This window comes from Pygocentrus nattereri, chromosome 15, assembly GCF_015220715.1.
Source record: "Pygocentrus nattereri isolate fPygNat1 chromosome 15, fPygNat1.pri, whole genome shotgun sequence".
Classification (NCBI taxonomy): Eukaryota; Metazoa; Chordata; class Actinopteri; order Characiformes; family Serrasalmidae; genus Pygocentrus; species Pygocentrus nattereri.
The window spans coordinates 24,589,785-24,611,405 of NC_051225.1; the positions used below are offsets into that span (position 1 = coordinate 24,589,785).

Genomic DNA, 21,621 nt, shown 5'->3' on the forward strand with positions numbered 1-21,621 from the left:
CCACAGATCCAAGAGTTAATTAGCACCGGATGCTAATGCAGCTAATTTCCCTGTCTTGGTATGATTGGCAGTGTGGGTTAGGGTAATGGACTGTAACCTCTGTAACAGGCTTTGGCCCTGTTCTTAGTCACCACTCTGTCGGATCATTGCTGGTTCGTTTCACCATTTTAGAACAATGGTTAGGGACCGGATGCATGAGGGGGAGCTTGTGATGCTTTGTCTTCTATTTTAGATCTCATTGTCTTTAAAACAGCTGTTTGTATAGTAACATGATATTGTAATTGATATGCTGGCTAGGATTTCTCTTAGTGTTCTCTTGAAAATTCCGTTAGTGGGACAAGCATATATATATATATATATATATATATATATATATATATATATATATATATATATATATATATATATATATATTCTTAAACCTGAGGACCTTTATCAACCTCCCACCTCCCCTTCATCCTTTACAATCTAACAGGGTGTTTTTTTTAACTGTACCTTTAAGATTGATTATGTAATGAGCTCAGTTCTATAGACCGCATGATGCCACTTGAAACCTTGAGCATCAGCCATCAACATGTCAGTGAAAAGCTTTTTATCCTGGTTCATTTCACCATTTTTGAACAATGGTTAAGCACCAGATGCATGTGAGGGGGTGGGGCTTTGGATACTTTCGCTTCTATTTTAGATCTCATTGTATCAGTAAGGAGGGTGTATTCACATGGGTACTGCATGCTCCCACAGCAGCTCGTATGGAAGAATTAAGTAAATAGAAAGAGATATTTAGCCCAAGAAACTGCACAGCAAAACACAAAACGCTGAGAACTAAACAGCAAGAAGTGATATTAAGGATGTTAATTTCAATTTCAGGTAAATCTGGGTGCTTCATTTGCATTGTTCCTCATGTTCTGTTTTTTGTTATTGTGCTTTATTGATCCTACGAGGGAAATTGACATTGTAATTGTGCTGGCTAAAACTCAAAACCACTGTTCCTTTAATAAGGGTGCACACACAACGTTGGCACGCTCCACCCTCTTTGCTCACTCTCACTGAGCTCACTGAAGAACCTCCAAAAACAGGTGGAAATGGCCTTTTTGGCCACTGTGAAAAGGGGTTAAATCCATATCCAGACCACAAAAACAGAAGGTGAGACCTGGCTTAACATTTACACTAACAGATGCTAATTGTCTGTTACCTCAGCTAGTGCTAGTCAGGCCCAGATCATCAAGTTATCGGCCTCTGTGCACAAATGTTTGGGCCCCTTCATGGCTACCTTTTTTGGGTGGTCACAGAATGTGTTGGACACATCATTGCATTTTTTTGCAATAGCAAGATTGCGCACACTTTAATGAGAGCGCAGGTTAACACAAACCTGACAACCAATGCAACACTATAAAGTGTGAAGACCACATACATTAAATTGGCTGAAATGTATATAAAGACGGAATGAAGCAGTTAACTTAAAAATCCAAGCCGTCAACCATTCTAAACTGATGCATACTGCTAAGGCAAGAGTGTAATTTTTATTTTTTATTTTTTCCCTTTTAGCATTATATCTTTCCTCTGACATACATTGACAGACAGTTCGCAGATCACTAACAGGGACAATGCAACTTTTTTCTTTTTTCTGCTGAAGTATCAGGTCTCACTGTTACTGATCCACTCTGGCACATTACAACTGATAAACTATAGAGAATTATTTAATTTCGCCAGGGTGGTCCTATTGTTATCTGAGTCATTTTTCTAGTCATTATGGTACCACTTCTGTGATGGACTGGCGACCTGTCCAGGGTGTACCCTACCTTTCGCCCAATGACCGCTGGGATAGGCTCCAGCACCCCCTGCAACCCAGAAAGAGAAGCGGCTTAGAAGGTGTGTGTGTGTGTGTGTGTGTGTGTGTGTGTGTGTGTGTGTGTGTGTGTGTGTGGTACCACTTTAGTGGCCCGGGAAACTCATGGACCAATCACATGCGTTGTAAATATCACACGTGATGTTTTTCCCTAACTGGACCTTACTGAATTTTACTTACAAACCCCTGCAGTAAAGTATAGACTTGAGACAGCTCATTGGGCCTCGTTCACTAATATCTTCTTAAATGTGTTCTTGAGAAAGGTCCTAAGAAAATCTCTGTCTGATTCATCTTTGAATGTTATTAACTGATATCATTGATTTTTTTTTTTTCCCCTTAAATCTGCACTTTATGTATTTTAGCCTTATGTTTAGATATTTTAGCCTGTGCACTGACAATAAGCTTATCTTAGCTTATCTTATCTTATCTCATCTTATCTTATCTTATCTTATCATCAGAAAATTTAACCTGTGAGAATTGGTATCAGTTGTAAAGTGTCATATTAGTTATATAACTCACTGTTACAGAATGCAAAGAATGGAGCATGTTTGCATCGTTATAAACCGTGAACAGTGGTGGTGCTAGTGATGATTTCAAATGCTGTTGAATTGCAGTTGAGTTGTAAAATTGCATTAAAAGTTTCAGTGACAAGTCTATCGTCATAATACCTGTGGAGAAATGTTTTGAATGTATGAAACAGTTTCAGCATTTGTTCAGTTACCACGATAGCACAGAAACTTTCATGTTGACATCTCTGTTCTCAACAATGTTTTGCACACATGTAATAACCTTTAGCGCTCCAACTATCTATCTTTTATGCCACAATAAAAAAAAATCTCAGAATATGAGAAGCTTGGCTTACAAAGTAGTATTTATCCAAGAGCAAGCGGCGGAACTGTTGGGCATAAATCACAATATTCTGTTTTACTCTGAGAGATCTGTGACTGGCTGTGTGCAAGGAAGCAGACTGACATCTAGAAAATCTTGATCAGGAACAGCTGGGAGAGGCAAGAATGTCCGTGGCCTGCAATGCATTGTGTATTATGCCAAGAAGCCTCCAGGGGCTGACCTGCGGCCAAAAAATACAACTCTGTTTGATTGAGCAAAGTATTCCATTGTATGTGCGCTGGTTTCTATTTTCTGTTTGAAGGATTATGTGACAGTTTTAATATTTACTCTGACATATTTGTAGTAGCAACTGGTGCAGAAAATAACCTCTATTGCACAGTTCTGAACCCTCACTTTATCATTTATTGTTGCCCAATATCAACTTGGATTGTGGTTTTGATTACAAAACCTCTTGGTTTGAGTCGGGCTCAGAATTGTATCACAAGTTTGTACAGTATATGATTTGCTAAAAGTTATGATGTTGGCTTTTGCAGTACTGATATCACAGTAATATACGAATGAGCCCTTTAACCAGTCGTAATGTCTTTTTACTGTGTACTGTAAGCGTCTTCCATATGAGTGTGTCAGAGGGTCTTTTAGTGAATCAAAGTGTTCAAGTCATGCAGCAAATGTAAGTTACTTTATCTTTTCTTCTCTTTTACTGCTGTTGTGGCTCCACAGTAGAATTAGATTTTTAGGTAAATAACATAATCCTCCTTTGCAGTAAAATAGAGCTTTTGCTGGTCGATATAAGACACAGTTCTTAAACACTGGAGTTAAGGCATAACTGCTAATTCACACGTTAACCCTGATGGTTGGTTCACAGAATGCTGGTCACACAACAACGCAGGTAACAATCCCACCTAGCTAGTAGGTAAAGACAAAGAAAACAGAGAGATGCAAGACAAACATCGATAATTTGCAGACAAATGGACTTATTTGCGTTTATAAGCACTCCAGCTGGGTACCTTCAAACACAATGTCAAACACTAAAAAGTCACTAAGCTGAAGCCTTAAATGGCGCCACAGTTACATTCTGGCACCTGAGGCAGCATTTAAGGTGGAACGGAAAAAGTCAAACAAGAAGCTGGCAAATGAGAAGCGACTTCAGCCTCGTAAAAAGTCGAACGTTGGGACACTTAAGAAACTTTTAAGAAACAATTCTACTTTTACGGAAAAGTTTCCTGTCCGAGATGCAAGAAAAGCTACAGCTGAGCTAAAGCTTAAGGCAGAGCAAAGTAAGTTTTGTTTTTGTTTTTTGTTTTGTTTTGTTTTGTTTAGTTTTTTGTTGAAAGAACAAAATGGCTCTTCTTAACATTTGAGTTGCCGACCCCTGGTTTAGACGATATGGATTTAAATGACATTACCCTTAAATTAAAGCTGCTAGTCTGCACTTTGAACTCAAATTCTGTTTTTCAACCTCACCTCCAGTAGCTTATGTAGGCAGCCAAAATAATGATAACTTTGTTGACATCCACATATTTATGGACCTGAATGTTTTTTGTTTTAATCATCTTCTTGTTTTTAGGGTTTAACAGTGTGTTACAACTAAGCCCCCCAAATAAACAGTGGGGGAAACTGCATATCCCTCCATATAAATTCAGACCAGCTTACTTTTTTTAACTCTTTGTTCACAGATCCGTAAAGAATGTACTTTAGGAGTCAAATAAAGAAGATTTCACTTTTATCAGTCACAATTGGCCCCTCTCAGTCCTGTACGTGTTTGTTTTGGTATAGTCCACGTGCTTCCTTGTTTTGGTATCTGTAGTCCTGCCCCTTGTTTTGTGACTCCACCCCTGATTGTTTTCACCTGCCCCTTGTCTTCCCGGTGTTGTATTTAAGCCCTGTGTTTGCCCTTTGTTTTCGCTGGTGTTGGTGTTATCTTCTGTGTTGGTTGTACTGGTCTCCGGTATCCGTGTTGGATCTATGACCCTGGACCATCTTGACTATGACCCTAGATTTGCCCACAATAAACATCGCTTATCTCCGCATATGCGCCCACCTCCTCACTCCCCGTTACGTGCTGATATTTGCTGTTCAGGGTCAACAGTACATTTACCAAAGTCTGACTGTTTAGGTTAAAAAGCTCATTTGGTTTGAATGAAATTGAACTGTATGTGTGCAGGTCCATTGTATAGAGATATTATTAATATTGTCAAAAAATATTTTTCAAATTATTTAGTGGGAAAGTACTTTTGGGTTGTGCATCCCTAGTATGTGAATGTTCTGCCATGCCAGCCTCTGGATTACTGGAAGTGAGATGGAATCAGGCCCAGGACTGCTGTTGGGTCCTGAATGTCTGATCAAGCCTGTCCACTGCATTATTCTCAAATGAATGGCCACTTCCTGCCTGCGCTTTTTCCCCAGCCAGCTGATGCCAGACGAGCACTGGCTCAAAAGTCTGCCAGTTGACAGAGAAATAGATGCACGTTGCTTGCTTATGCTGTGACCAGTGTCCATCTTGATTGTCATTGTTTAAATCAACAGAGGCTTCCAAGGGTTGATCTTGGATCTGCTGTTTGGAGCATTCAGTGTTAACCAGCTTAGCAGGCACTGTTAGTGATCCACCCAGTGTCCGACACGGCTCTCTCAGAGGACCGTTTGTGGGTTCAGGATACTGGGGGCTCAGCTGGCATCTGCAATTCTTAATGGCTCGCCGTCATAGGAAGGAGATGCATTAGCTTACCTCAGTGTGCTGAAAGCTAATCGAGCACTTACTGCAGACTGCTTTTGCTGTCAGGCAGCAATTCCTTGCAACTCAGAAAGCCAGTGAGATGATCAGCACAGATCAGCTGTCAAGGCAACATAGTACCAAGCTGTGACAATAAAATTTTTAGCACCAGTTACTTAAAATAGCCAGAAGAATGGAGATGGACTCTGCAGAATGGAGATTTCCCTCAGATGGTCTGTCTATAATGAATCAATGCATTGTTGAATTCTAGGATATTTTATCCGTCGCAATATTTTGTTTTTCTGAGGTTTGGCATGTTGGAATGGGCAAAAAAGCTAATTGTTTTTTTTTTAATGAAATGTGCATATAAGCAAGCTTCTGTAAGTACTGAAGATATTTGTTTTATGCTCAAAGCATATCATTGTTGTTGGAAAATAACCTCATATCTCCAGAATGGTCATTTTACAGAAGAAGGAAAAAACCTACTTTACATTTTATGTACGTCAGTGGAACTTTTCCCCAGTTCATTTTGGGCCGTTTCCTTTGGTCTATTCTTCATGAAATTTACTCACCATGTAAAAAACAACAGGTATTTTCAAAATATATCAAAAACAGAAAAATGACAAAAATTAAGATACAAAGTTTTCTTCAGACACCAGGGATGTATATAAATATCGAAATATATACATCTAAATATAATAACTAAATGTAACTATATGACCCACGTTACAATGATGGCATTTATTTTAGAATATTTCTGTCTGTAAAGAAGTATATGAGGGTTGTCATGATTCCTGAGTGAAATACAACTTCACCACTTCAGAATCGCCAATGATTTTTTTGCCACTTTGCATAATAGTAATGCATATAGACCTCTGATGTCATGTGCTATTCTGAAGGTGTTGTCTTGCCCATATTAGGAGCTCCAGGTCCAAGCAGATTCTCCCTTTAATGAAAATGAACAGCATTTTCCAAAATCATCTTGGTTGCTTACCAGTAGTAAGTGAAAATGCTCCAAACGTGATTTTTTTGTCCTGTGTACACTTTCCCCCCAAATGTCACTGTATCCTCTGAATGGAGTTTGTTAATAAATGAGAATATTAATAGTACTGCAGAGATACAAGCAAGCTCACAGTTTTGCAAATTTAACTGACATCACATGAAAGTATGTCTACTATTAAGCTTTTAACACTATTTACTCCATCTCCTCAAACCTTTGGTGACAACTGCCAAAGCATCTTAACCACCACATTTGACAGAACTTGCTGGTTTTTGTGGGTGTTTTGGTGAGATATTAGTAAAAATACTGAGGCAGTATTATGATTCCAGTTTAGTGTGCTGCTTTCATGTAGCAGTTGTCATATTTTGGCTTCTTAACAGCCCGATAATTCAGACAATCCAGTGACGTTCCGAGGAAAACATCTATATGGGAAAATATATGAACTTTGGAAATGTTAGTTTATCGCAGGACCCCATAGCAGCGATTTTCAAAAACACTGTTTATTTTTTTCTTTGAGAAATCCAGCTTAGTTCCTAATGTGATTTATAACAGAATGACAACACATTCTCCTGTTGGTCTCTCTTGTAGTACGCGGCTGACAGACATATCTATTTTTATGTTTTTGCCACATAGTTCAGTTCATTTTTATTGTTTGGCCTTCGATTACTCCATTGGAAAAATGCTCGATTAATAGTGTAATCAACAGCAAAAGCCCTTTGCTTGTTCGTAATGTAGCGATGCAATATATAATAGGCCAATTTTATATCTATTTGTTTTTTCCATCAGTCGAAGGCATTAAGGGAGAGATGGCTGCTGGATGGAGCACCCTCTGCTGGCTCGGAGGAAGACGAAGCAAAGAAGCAGCTTCAAGAAGATGAGGCCAAGACTAAAGGAGTTGAGGAGGCTATTATGAGGTAGGCTAATTAGTCCAAGTGTTTGGATGAAATGCATCATGAAACAGTCAGAAAAAGGGATCCATAGTTCACTAGTCACGGCGTCACTGGTTGCATTGACGAAGCTAAAGCACGAAGTCTGAAGCTGGATTCATCAGTCTCTGCAGCAGAGTATTGGTGCTGTAGCCAAGCTCCTGCTTATCCAATTTGTCTCCATTTTTTCCCTGATAGTGAAACAGGGGCATCAATCTTCTCCCACAGCAGGCGGGTCAGCGTGGCTCTCCATCGGCCTGATTAAATTCCTCTTCTTGTGCTGTGGCAGCCAGGGCTCAGAGCAGAGCTTTGGCTCCAGAGGGGCATGCCACTGAATGAGTAATGCTGGAGAGCTATTGTCCCCAATAAGACTTGTGTGAAAATAGAGGTTGATGAAGGCATCATATCAACTTTACTTTTTATAGGACAGTTGTCTGCACGGTACTTTTTCAGTGAGTATAGCCTCAGCCTTGCCTTTGTCTGGGACACAAGGGCTTTTTATCATTAAATGATACCGTCTTTAACAGGACATTGCATTTTAAATGCTTGGTTTTTAGACATACTTTGGTGTTCAAAAGTTTGCAGACACGATTCAAAAGTTTGGGATCACTGTTCTCAGTAAAATGAAAAACGCCGCCGATTAATGTATTCAATTATTCTGTTTATTTCCACAGTGACTGGCTGGTCTAATTGAATGTTGCTTTTAGCTTCTTTTAGCAATTGGTTAAGGCTACTATAACTAGGTTAGCTTCATTGCTGTTTTCTAGATAATGTTTTCTTATCTATCTATAAAGCCTTATCTATCTAATGCTAATGCTTCATGCTTGATGCACAATAAGATGCGCTATGTTGGAATCTAGAGTTCCATAATTCGGAATATATAAAGTACTGTGCACACATCAAATCACAACTTATTGTTTATTTGTTTTCTAATATTAGTAGCAAGTAAATGCTTGCTGTCCAAATAAATGGCTTTTACATGCCATTTTGGTGATGGATTCCCTCCAGCCCTCTCTCATTTTATGTTCTTTTTCCTGCCCTAGGCTGGAACAGGAACTGGAGGAGTTGGAGACAGGTGTGTCCGCAACATCCACCAAAGAAAGCCTGTCAGATGTGGCCCAGCAAGAGGAAGCCAACAAAGTGGACAACAAAGTGAGCTTTATTCTTGCAGTCACACTCAGAATACACAGCAGGTTGACCATACTCTGAGTTACCAGTGACTACTGACCGTAGTCTATTTGTTGCTATCAGCCACATCCATCAATAGAAAGGGACCATCATAGGATCACCACCAGTGTTGAAGTAGTTACTCAAAAACAGTAATCCATTACAGGTTACTAATTACATGTAATGGCTACTGGGACTACTTTAGTCATTACTCTCTGGACAAAGTAATCTCATGACGCATGACTTTACTTCTGTCCTATTATGTGAAAGCAAGTACATAAATGAAAAACCTGATAGAAAGAAATGGTCAATTACCATAAACATCATTGAATGATGCTGTTTCAAAACTGAAACTAGACAGTGGAAGCAGTTCAAAAACAGCTACTTCAAAATACTTTTTATGAGCTTACAGAGCAGTTCCTGACTGAAAATCAAGTGTGGTCTCTCACGGTGAGGTTGAGCCTCAATCACTGATATCCTTTTATGTTTTTGCTTAAAATTGTTCTTGAGAAAAGTCCTAAGGAATAGTCTGTCAGATTCATGAGGTTTTCACTCCTTTGTGCTCTTGAGTGTGTGTAGATTCCGTTCTTATCTAAGAACAAATCACAAATACATCAGTGAATGTCAGAAACTTTGTGAAAACTGTGTAAGTGATTTTAAGAAGAAATTTCTTCTTAAGAATGGCCCTCTCTTCATCAGCATCCATGAGTTTCATCTTAATGTGATAAGGTTAGATGCTTTGACAGATTGCTTGTTGAGTGTCCAGTGCATTCCACTCTCATTCTGTGCTGCTCCACAGTTTTGAAGGCCCATAGGCCTCTACTAGTAGGTACAAAAGACCCTAATATATCAAGTTAAGGCCCATCATTGCCATTGTTTTGTCTTCTCTATGGACCATCCAAACTGTCTAGGGCTGACAGATTGACAGACCGTGATCTTACAGACAGATCCCTAATGGCTTAACACGTTTCAAAAACAGCCATGAGGAGAAAAGCCTGCTTACATCTGTAATTATGGCCTCTGATTGTGCTTTCCTGTGCTGATCAATATCCACTTCCCCATCACCAGAGACTGCATCAGTATATCTAATGTTTTCTTGTCTGATTCTTCCTAAGCAGATTTTGTAAGTAGATCCTTTCACCGTTGTTAATTACCAGAGTACAGGTGAATGGATCCGGTGATATGGTGAGCTGATATGTGGGTGCAGGGCCATTTTTCTTTTTTGGATCCACAATTAAATTAAAAATTAGAACAATTTTCCACTTAAATGTCATTCTTTTTCATCTAAATAAGGTGTAAACATTGAGCTGGACCATTTGAGCCTGAGCATGTGACATTAGTATAAAACGTGTGACGTGAACCAAAAAATTTAGATCCGACAACTCCAACTTCTAAAATTCCTATTTCAGGCTTTGCAGAGTGAATCATAACAGATTATATATTCCATATTTTCATGTTTTTTTTCCCCCGACTCAACATAATTTCTTTCAGTCTTAACAAGTAAATCTTACGCAGTGCTGGCTTAAACTTTCCTGATCAGATATGCCGTACAGTTTGCAGTAGCAGGCCTTTTCTTATGAGCACTTATCAACATGACAAAGATTTACTGAGTACTCTCAGCCTTTCAGTTAATTATAGTGGAGTACAGCTCCTTTTTCATGTGACCTGCCGTTTATATCCATTTATACTTGCTTCAAACTGGCCCCAGCAAAACAGTTGAGATGCTGAGCTGAATGACTCACTGCGCTGTTAAACACCTACATACTACACCTCCTAGCTGGATGTGCTGGACTGCCTTGTGAAGAAAAAAAACACATTAAGAGTGGTCTGATGTAAAATGGAGCAATGTAAAGAACATTACTGACTTGAGATTTCTTTACAGTGTTGGCGATAGGAATGAGGGGTCAGTGTCAGCAATGCAGCATTTTATTTGCTGTCCAAAACGACTAGGAAACCTTACACCCTGTGTGTACGTCTTTGCCATTAATGTGTTTAAAATGCATGTTTCAGTCTGCAAGACCCCCCCCCCCCGTTTTGCCTAGGCACTGCCCCCAGACCTACACAGTTTTAAAAATAATTGCGATAGAATAATTAAAAAAAATAAATCTTTGAATGTCAAAGTTCAGTAGTAATATAACAAAAAATGATTTTCCAAATGAATGAACAAACGAATAATATAAACATAACAGTTAAATATCTGATCTACTGTAGAATTAGTGTAGATTTGTACCACAAATTGTGTAAATTTGGTAAATTTGTAACTGGCTAATTGTGTATTATTATGAAAAAAAAAGAAAAACATGCCTTTATCTTTACATGTGCGCTCTTTTTTGAGGCATCATTAATTAGTTGCTTTCCCCTCACTTGAGCATCTTAGAAGGCATCATGGTAAGGTACCATAAAGTTGTTAAGGGGACTGTTGCAATAGTTTTAATAAAGATTCATCAGTGACAATTCTTATTAGTGTGTATCATTTCTTTGAATTGTCAAACACTTTACTTAGATTCATTTGAGTACAAATTTGGAATAACCCTGAACTCTCTCCCTCTCTCCCTCTCTCTCTCTCTCTCTCTCTCTCTCTCTCTCTCTCTGTCTGTCTGTCTGTCTGTCTGTCTGTCTGTCTGTCTGTCTGTCTGTCTGTCTGTCTGTCTGTCTGTATCTCCTGTCTTTCCTCTCAGGTTATTGGAGACTCTATAAAAGGTAACTTACTCCATTATGACTACGTTGTACCATAGTTGCGTGTTCATTAATTCATCAAGAATGTTTTGTCCAAATATTGTGTAAAAACTGTAGTCAGTGTACTGAAAATATGCAGCATCATCTGATTGTTGTCAGAAGACCTGTATGAGAGTCTATTACAGAAGCAGAACATCAGGTAGAAAGTGCATGAGCAGTGAAGACATCCTGGAATGCAGCAGAGATATCCAGACACTAGTGGAACACTTACAAATATAGTATAATTAAGGAGTGGGCAGTATATAAAAATACAGTATCACAATACTTGAACTCATTTTCACATGAAGACAGTTTATGATATTTATTTTTTCTGAGGTTTAAATAATAGATGGGTGCACCAGCAGTGCCACATTTGAAAAAATACTATTAAAATTATAGAGTAGAATGGTGTTCATTTAAAAAATATTCTGTTGTGTCTATTTTATTTGTTTTAAGCCCCAATTTAGTCACTGCCAGTTTTTTTTTTTTCATTCTCACTTTCCAGTCTCCCCCTTTTACACAATGCTACCAAGCTGGGAGGGTAAAGGAATAGCACCAGCTTCCTCCAACACATGTAAAGCACCACCACATTTTTTTCAAAATCACAACCCAGCTCAACACGCTTGGAGGAGAATGCTAACTACCAATTCTGTTACGTCAGCTCACACACATCCGCATTGGGTAGCATTGCACTGAGTAATGGGGAGGAGGAAGGGTCATTGCAGCCACCCAGAGAGAGAGAGAAAGGCCAGTTATGCTGTCTTATACTCCTTGCCATGGATGGCTGTGACATTACCAGCGAGCAAACTCAAAAATAGGGCTAAAGATTAGACAATTAATAGAGAAACTTAATTCAGTTTCATTCAGATTCGTTCCTTTATTGATATTAATTATTGATATTGATCAAGAACATATTTTGAGTTATGTCTTGCTATTTGTCATCTTGGGGACGTGTTAAGGTTCCATACTTTCACACTGACATTGTGAGAGCTTGAACAAAATGAAGGAAAAGCCAGACTGAACATTGAAGAAGCTAATGAATGAGTCACTAAGCAGACAAATGGTGGGTAATTAAGTCAAAACTTACATCTGTGCTCTTAAAGGCACAGGAGGACCTTCTTTATTCATCATGTTGCTGCAGCATACAATGTGTTTCTGGGCATTTTCCCTCTCTCTGTCTGTCTTTTATCACTATCTGTCCTCTTCCACTCCACATGTCCTTGTTTCATGACCTTCATTAGTGGTCAGAGAGATCAAAGAGGTCAAAGTTCACGTCAGCCCTCGTCTGGAGAAATCCAGAGGTGACTCTGACATGATGAGAGCAGGTGAGTGTGGGTCATGCAGAGACACCTCCTTCACGTCTCAACGTCTCGCTCTGCATTATGTGTCATTTAGTTTAAAAAGGAAAGCAAAACCTTGTGTTGATGCTGTTCTCGTGTGAATATTCAGTGCACAGTTCAATTTTAGAGATGTAAACACAATGATTTAGTGTGGTTTGATGTGAAATACTCTTTTCTTACAGAGTCCGAGTTGCAATAAGGCATTATAAGGCAAAATATTGCCCAAGGAAAACATATTTACTTCAGATGTATCACCTGTTTTACCATTGTCAACCTTACATATGAAAACTGCTCATTTTGGAGAGTAATTATTTCTATATTTGCATTGTAGACAATATATCACCTGAAATTTGAGTCTGTACGTTTCTCTACAATGAGCAGTTTCACATCAAACCACTCTGAATGACTTTCTTTATGTCCAAACAACTGAATTATGCTGAAATTTCAGTGAAATTCCCCTTTAAAATAGACAAAAAAGACAGGTGTTTTTTGGCATTATTGTCTGTTTTCTATTACTATGTAAATAGTTCCTTTGGTCACATTTGTGTATTCAGTGTATTTATAATTGTAATAATTCCAAATCGTGCTCTAAATGAACAAACTGTCATGAAGTTTGAAATGTATCATAATCAAATCGGTGTGACATCAAAGATTTACAGCCTAGTTATTTGAGTTTATTTGAAGTGTTTAACAGGTCATCCTTCACAAACAAAATCATTTGGAGCGTTTTATTGCTCATTCTTTTGAAATGGCTTCAGTTGGTCAGCAGTATCTGGCTGCTGTATCACGGGGCCTCTTCAATGCCGAGAGGCCCTTTAGCGTCTTAATCAAACGTTTACTTTAATCTGTGACATAGAGGCCTGGAGGGGAGAGAGAAATTAAGGGTTGTGAGGCAGTGAAGGGCCTCTGAGGGCACTGGGACTACCCTGGGAAAGAGAGGCGCTCATTAGTTCTACAGCAGTGCCTCTATGTCTGTAGGAACCATGCTGAGTGTGGTATTCAGCAGCTTGATTCATTGGGATGATTGAACAGTGCTGAAGTGCTGTTCAAATGAAAAAGTAGGCTGACAGTAGATGTGCAGACTTATGGATATGGACTAGTAGTATACTCCAACTTCAGTTAGAGTTTAGTAGTTGTGTACATGAGGTAATGTTGTGCTTTTCTCATTTTTAAAGGTCTTATGCAGTGAGCACAGTTTATTTGTGCAGTTTATTCAGACGGCAATGGACATTATTCAGACATCTGTCCAGTTTTTGCTCATTTTCACCACTGATGTGAATTCAGTGGTTAATGATGGTCTCTGTCAACAAAGTTCTAGGTGTCCCAGTACCTAGAACTTTCTTGCAAACATCCAAAGAATAAGTTTGTCCTCTGCTTTGTCATGGATGGAGTTCACATCTCCAAAATGGGCTCAAATTGAGTTAAACCAGAGATGTTATTAAGAAAGACATGGGTCACTGGGAAAGCTCGTAATGCTCAACATAGCGTCTGTTTATGAGGAAAGTCTCATTCTTGAATAAAATGAGCCAGTCAGCTTGCTGTTTAAGCCACAAGTGAGGAAAGCTTCCACTTGTTTTGGAGATATGCACAGTAGCCAGAATAAGGTAAAAACATGTTTTCTTTGTGTTATTTAAGCCAAACATGTCAACTATTTATGCCATTTTTGTCAGGTTTTAGAACAGATTAAAAAACTGCTGAACCATTAAAGTGGCTTGATGGGATTCTGGTGTTATAAGAGTGGAAATAACTGCCCAGGGGTGTTGCCATGATGGCTGTCAATTGGCCAGGCTTTCCTATAAGGACTTTGGTTACAGAGATCTGAGCTGTATGTGTATCTGCGCTCAAAGATCGAGCTTCTGAAAGAGTTCAATGCCAACCATTCAGTCGAAATCCCATAAAAATTTAATTAGGAATGTGTGTAGTTTTGATGTGAAAGCATTCACACTGAGTATGTTTATATGCACTTAATCTGATAACTGCAGAAAATCTGATTTTGTCAGTAATCAGTAATCAGATAATGGCTAAACTCAAACTAAAAGAAGAGACATAAATGTAATGTTAAACTTGAACCTCATGCTGCAGCTTTTTTTGTTAAACATTGTGCTGCTTTACCTGAAAATATTAACATACATCATTTAGAAGATGAAGAATATTTAAATCCTTCATTTCCTCAAGTATATAGTTGGTTTCAGCGTCGCTCCAAAAGTTTTGCTGACATCTCGCAATGTTGCTTGCTGATTTCCAGTACAGCAGTCTGTTTCACACATGCTCAGACTGAGAAAACTGAAAGAAATCAGAGTAAGAGTTCACGTGCAATGAGGCAACCGATTACTGAGCTAAAATCCAGCTCTCTTAGATTTGTACCCTGATCTGCAGATTACTCTGATCTGCAGAAATCTGATTATAATCAGATTAATGAGGGCATGTAAATACTCATTGTTGTCATGTTCAGTTTGTAGTGGCATATATGGAAACATATTTATTGAAATAGGTTAACATTGAAAAAGCATGTGCACTGGCTTATATACATGTATATATAATGATGCAATATGCATTATTTACTTATTAGAATATACAATGGCCCTGATTCGTCAGATTTGCATAAAATGAGCACAGAATCGACTGTATTTAATGATGTACGAACTACTCTGAGTTTGATTCATGAAACTTTTTTATGACATGATGACGACTAAATAGAATGTAAGAAATGATGTGGTTGTGCAGTGTGATTATTTTCATCAGTATTATAAAACAAAAGCAGTATGTGTAAATATAACATGGAATAGTTACAGCATTTGTTTATATCAGTATGCATGTAAAATAAATACATCCATTTATGTACTGGATGTGCACAAACTATTAGTATTATTATCTTCTATTTTTCTTCTTATTATTGTTTTTTCTCATTTTAAAGTCAGATTTGAGCACACAACTTTGATGAATAAGGGTCTTTATTTCCTATAATAATGCTTTATATTTATTGATGTATTTAATGTGTTTTATTTTCACATGCTGAAATGTTTCAGCCTCTCTTCTCCCGTCTCTGTGGGTTACGCATCCAAAACAGAGCTACTGATCTGTGTGCTTCATCTAATATTATGTCTACTAATTCTCTCTGTCTTTCAAGCCTTTGTCTGCACGTATGCGTGTGTTTTGGTGTGTCCAGTCAGTAAAAACTTGCGCTCACATCAAACCATCCCAAACCATCACAAACACAAAGTTTGAAGAGCCGAATGGGAATTAATAGTTATTTTTAGGCAGATTCTTTCAGGAAAGATGAGGTTGCCATGGCAGCCACACTCCATTGAAAAGGCAACCTCGGTGCTGCTCGCTTAACTGTCGTCATGGCAGCATGCGACTCGCAGGACACAATGCTTAACAAAGTAACCTTTAGAAAACGGGCCACTGGCAGCAGCTCTGTAATTGAAGTCATGATTGCAGTCTCCACAACATTTATCGCTCTGTGACCTAATCCTATATTACAATGCCATCCATAATAATCACAGGGATACTCATTACACAGCACACTGCCCTCTGGGATTCCTGGCACCCTTAAAGAATATGAGAAAAAGGCCTATGAAATAGTGTCTTTGTTGTTTATCAGCTCAATCTTACACTGTAAGTATGAGAGAAATCTAAGCTTTCAGTGAGCAAAATTCTTCAAAGTAAAAACAAATCTGGAGGGCACTGTAAGATGATTGTACGTGAAGCCATGCCATAGAAAATAATTGCTTGCAGTTGCAATTCAGGCTTATGTGCCAAGGGTAATATCATATTGAGCTCAGGACAAACATGTAAAACTGTATTATTAGTTTTAGTTTAATCGCTTATAACTACAGCGTTCTAGGTTTTGCTGGGTGAAATATCCTCTATATCAATATACCTGTATTGATATTGACAGGAAGATATTCATAATACTATTCTACTCTATGAAGTAGTTCATGATGAACCATGACTGTTACAGCCAGGTCTTCAGTTTGGACTATAAATGTCAAAACTTGATCAAAAACAAGAACAAACTTTTATGATGATGCTAATTTATGGCCCTGCACTGTTAGAAATAAAGGTTTTGTGCAGGTACATCAAGGAACAAACAATATAAATGTACCCTCAAAGATGCAACAGTGGTTTTATGCCCTTAACATCCCAGGTTTATTTCATACAAAGTCTTATTATTCACTACAAGAACTTCAGTGCAAGTTAAAAATACAGATAAAAGTGAGTTAGAAAACCGTAGTTTGTTAACGGGTTAAGGTTCAATTGTCTAAATAAGTTTTTCCCAGTGGACTTAATGGAAAATATCATTCCCATAAAATATCATTTCCCAGTGGAAAATATCATTTAAATGGATTGTGATACATTTATGTTCCCTGATTAAAGGTACTGAGATGTACCCTTGAGGGTACCACCCCAGTGACAAGAGGGGTGGCCATATTTTGAATATTTTTTTTGCCATTCTTTATAAAACATTTGAAACTTGCAATAGACATTCCGCATGGTTTTTTTGAAGCTTGCAACAAACATTAACCTGTATTTTACTTTGTACGTAGCTGTTTTACCTTGAACCCCTTGTCTAGAGATGCCGTTGCTCTTTTGCTTTTCTAACAACTGATTGAAACCTGGTTAGCCTACCACTTGCAAGTTAGTGATGCATCCAAGACTTCCTTATGGTCTACAGTGGCCTTTTTTCACAAACTTGGCTCCATCCATTGTAAATCAAAATGAGTGATTATTTCACTGTTCTTTCCTGATAGACCTTTTTCATACATATTCAGTGCAGTTGAAGTCGTCAAAGTAGAGAAAACATTACATGAGTACCGTCGTTTACAAATGAGAATACAGACAAAGCATTCTTCAAATGTCTCTGATTTAGAGGACTTGCAGTTTTACCTCCTTATCAAGGTACTTACCTCATTTTTCCATGAAAGACCTTAATTTGGTGGCAGTTTTTATTGTCAGAGAGAAACATTAAAAGTAGGCTACTGAGTTTGTTGCTGCGGCACAGGTTCGGCGAGCGGAGTTAAAGAAGGTACAAATCCGTCTGTGAATGACACATTCATTTTAAAAAACAAATTACGAACAGGTGGTGTTACCTTAGTTAGCTAAAATTAGGTTAACTATAAGCCAGTAAACCTGCATTTACAGGTTTTTGTGTGCAGCGCACACACACACTAGGGGGCACTTGCCCGGAGCGGTGGGCAGCCCAATCCGCAGCGCCCGGGGAGCAGTTGGGGGTTAGGTGTCTTGCTCAAGGACACCTCAGTCATGTGCTGTCGACTCTGGGATCGAACAGGTGACCTTCCTGTCACGAGGCTGGATCCCTAACCTCCAGCCCACGACTGCCCCCAGACTGACCTTGGCATTAACAACTATGGACACGGTACAAAACGTTAAAATTAGACGAAAATGTACAAATGTTAAATCACATGATACTACCAAAGGGCAGTCAAGCATACCTGACCAGATTAACTTCACTCCCAGTCTGCATAACATTAACTCTATTCTAATATACATTACAAGCTAACTTTAGCTCATTTAGCTTCATTGGGTGACTTCACTTGAGCTCCTTAACATACCTTCATAGTCAAATGAAAGCTGCTTCACCAAACACAGAACACCTTTAATATCTTAATATGGTCATAAAAGTGAGTGAGTCCTCCACACCAGAGACATTACACAGAAAGACTTTGTCTACATGCCTGTTTGTAAATGCCACAACTGCCATTTTCCTGACTATGACAACTTCTGTGTCAAATGCACAAGTGTGAAAAGAACTTTTATGTTGGTGGTCTAATGAGTAAGGCCTTCAGTCCAGCATCTGAAGGCCTAACCAATGGGAAAGCTTGCTTGGATGCATCTACCTGGATGCCATGGGCATTTCACGTTTTTGACCCTTTTGTATCCAGTCAAATCTGAAATATGTGTATTATACCCAGGATTATGCTATTAAATGTTCATATGTATTTGTGTATGTAAATAAAATTAATACACTAAAAATTACAGATGCGCAATTTTGTAGATCTCAGAAATCATTAACTCCTTAAAGGCCCTGAGGGTTTCTCACTGCTGTTGCCACATGGGTAGAAGTTCCCTTTAACATAGGCTACCAGTACGCAGGCAGCATAGGCTCATTAGTCGTATTAATGCAATCTATGATATGATGATACAGTGATATACTTGGGAAAACATTTCTAGGCTGAGTGACTGACTGGTTTTGTGAGAATGAGAGCGCCCCCTTTGCAGGATGCTAATCTCATCTCTCGTTGGCTGCCCAGCGATGTACTCCGTAAAGATCACAGTTGAGAAGGACCTGGCCACGGGCGAGACCAAGGTCTTGTCCACCAACACACTACTCCCCAAAGACCTTTCTCACCAGGGGGTCAAAGTGTATGAGGATGAACAGAAAGGTGACTGGTACAGGAGGGCCTAAAGTCAGGCTGCTTTAGTTACTAGGCTACTTTACGAGAAGTGCCTTCTCACATCTCAAAGCTTAGATTTGGAAGAAATAGTACAGAGAACTTAAGGAGGAACAGTTTGCTAAGTGGAATGGAGCTTTGAGTAAAGGCAGATTATTGGCCCAGTAGAATTATCAGAAATGGTTGAACTGAACCACATAACAACAGCTTCTCGTAAAGGTACGACTTCAGTTTAGCATGGCTTAGCTGAGCCACTGCTGCTCTTGAGATTTTCAGTTGTTGTCATTCTAATATCCCCGAAATCTTTCCCTTCATGTGTAAAAACCAAATCATTCATTTGTGTGTGCTTTTTACAGCATTATCATTTGCCACTTGTACTGAATTTTATGGCTATAGTTTGTAGGCATGATTTGCACCTCCACCCAGCTTGGAGCTACCCTGCCCTTCACTCCTTTTGGATTTTGATTTTAGTGCTGTGTACTTGCAGCTACCTCAGACATGATTTGTTGGTATCTTGTTTCCTAAAGGAAACATCTAGCTTGTGTTCATGTAGAGTTAAGGTTCACGTTTTTAAGACCGTGTCTTAAAAACCCTTCACACAAAACCAAATCAAGTGCGAGTACCCTTCACCATGCTAATGCTGCTGGTTGCTAAAGCTAACACTATTTGTAATCCTTACATGTGTCCACCCTGCCTAGTCCATTTGCTCTGTATGCTAAGCTTGCCACAGCCTCTGGCTGACCCTTGGACAGCCAAATGTCCACTTCCAGCAAGTGAAGTGGACCTTTCTCTCACCCTCACAATTCTAGTCTTCTGCTGGTGACAGTTTATTACTTTGTTCATTCACTTTACCATAAGGCTGTTGTCACTTTTAAGACATTTTGATTCCATCTGTTATCCTAAAATCTGTTGAAAGATAGTATGTTGTATATGCATTGGATAGATGTTTAGATTTGACCTGATAGTTTACACAAAGGTTTGATGACCTATTTATTGTTCTTACAAAGATAAGAATGTTTAGGTGATGCAGGGCAACTGTGCCAAAATGTCTGCATTTTATTTACAGTATATTGCCAAAAGTATTTGCTTGTCTGCCTTCACACGCATATGAACTTGAGTGAAATCCCATTCTTAATCCATAGGGTTTAATATGACGTCAGCCCACCCTTTGCAACTATAACAGCTTCAACTCTTTAGGGAAGGCTTTCCACAAGGAATGTGTGTGAGAATTTTTGACCATTCTTCCAGAAGTGCATTTGTGAGGTCAGACACTAATGTTGGATGAGAAGGCCTGGCTCACAGTCTCCACTCTAATTCGTCTCAAAGGTGTTCTATTGGGTTGAGGTCAGGACTCTTGGACCTTGCTTTGTGCACTGGTGCGCAGTCATGTTGGAACAGAAAGGGGCCCCAAACTGTTCCCACAAAGTTGTGAGCATGAAATTGTCCAAAATCTCTTGGTCTGCTGAAGCATTGAGTTCCTTGCACTGGAACTAAGGGGCCGAGCCCAACTCCTGAAAAATAACACCACACCATAATCCCCCCTCCACCAAACTTTACACTTGGCACAACGCAGTCAGACAAGTATCGTTCTCCTGGCAACCGCCAAACCCAGAGTCATCCGTCAGACGAAGAAGTGTGATTCGTCACTTCAGAGAACACATCTCCACTGCTCTAGAGTCCAGTGGAGGCACTTTACACCACTGCATTCGACGCTTTGCATTGCGCATGGTGATGTAAGGCTTGGATGCAGCTGGTCATCCATGGAAACCCATTCCATGAAGCTCTATATTTTGACCTTGAGCTAATCTGAAGGCCACATGAATTTTGGAGATCTGTAGTGATTGACTCTGCAGAAAGTTGCCGACCTCTGCGCACTATGTGCCTCAGTATCCGCTGACCCCGCTCTGCCTCCCACTTCGTGGCAGAGTTGCTGTCATTCCTAATCGCTTCCATTTTGTTATAATACCACCAACAGTTGACTGTGGAATATTTAGTAGCGCCGAAATTTCACAACTGAACTTATTGCACAGGTGGTGTCCTGTCACGGTACCACGCTGGAATTCACACAGCTCCTGAGAATGACTCATTCTTTCTCTAATGTTTGTAGAAGCAGTCTGCAGGCCTAGGTGCTTGGTTTTATACACCTGTGGCCATGGAAGTGATTGGAACACCTGAATTCAATGATTTGGATGGGTGACTGAATTATTTTGGCAATATAGTGTATTTTAACAAGGAATATATTTATGACAAGATTCTACTCTATAGAATAGCAATGTCCCGTTTCACATTTGGGCAAATCTTGACTACTAGAGCCAGGCCTTCATTTCGGACCATACATTTCTATTAGCACATCTATTGGGTTTCTAATAATATGTTAGTGCTAACCTAACACCAGTGTGTAACAATGTTTTTTGGCTGTTCTCCATTGAACTCGGACATTTAAAGCTTTTTGATGAAGCTTGTAACAGACATAAAAATATATTTTATCTTGTATGTGTAGCACTTTTACTGTGACTTAGTAAACAGCTCTAGCACGAAGCTGCCACTTTTCTATTTATGACAACTGACTGAAACCAGGTTAGGCTACAGTTCATGTTCACAGTAACATATCTAGGACCATCTGGCCTAGAGAGGTGTCATGTAGTTATGTTG

The 21,621-nt window shown here is 39.1% G+C and overlaps 1 protein-coding gene across 4 annotated transcripts in view; it reads left to right on the plus strand.

The window, feature by feature from the left end:
• The window catches only part of palm1a (paralemmin 1a), a 61,191-nt gene that overhangs the window by 30,618 nt on the left and 8,952 nt on the right, over window positions 1–21,621 (plus strand). For 2 of the 4 annotated variants that reach the window (XM_017714264.2, XM_017714263.2), the window contains exons 4-8: window positions 7,192–7,319; window positions 8,375–8,483; window positions 11,177–11,198; window positions 12,455–12,538; window positions 18,829–18,960. In XM_017714264.2, coding sequence (XP_017569753.1) covers window positions 7,192–7,319; window positions 8,375–8,483; window positions 11,177–11,198; window positions 12,455–12,538; window positions 18,829–18,960 — 475 coding nt within the window. The remainder of the gene's footprint in view (window positions 1–7,191; window positions 7,320–8,374; window positions 8,484–11,176; window positions 11,199–12,454; window positions 12,539–18,828; window positions 18,961–21,621) is intronic. The other 2 variants (XM_017714265.2, XM_017714266.2) reach the window with 2 other exon arrangements.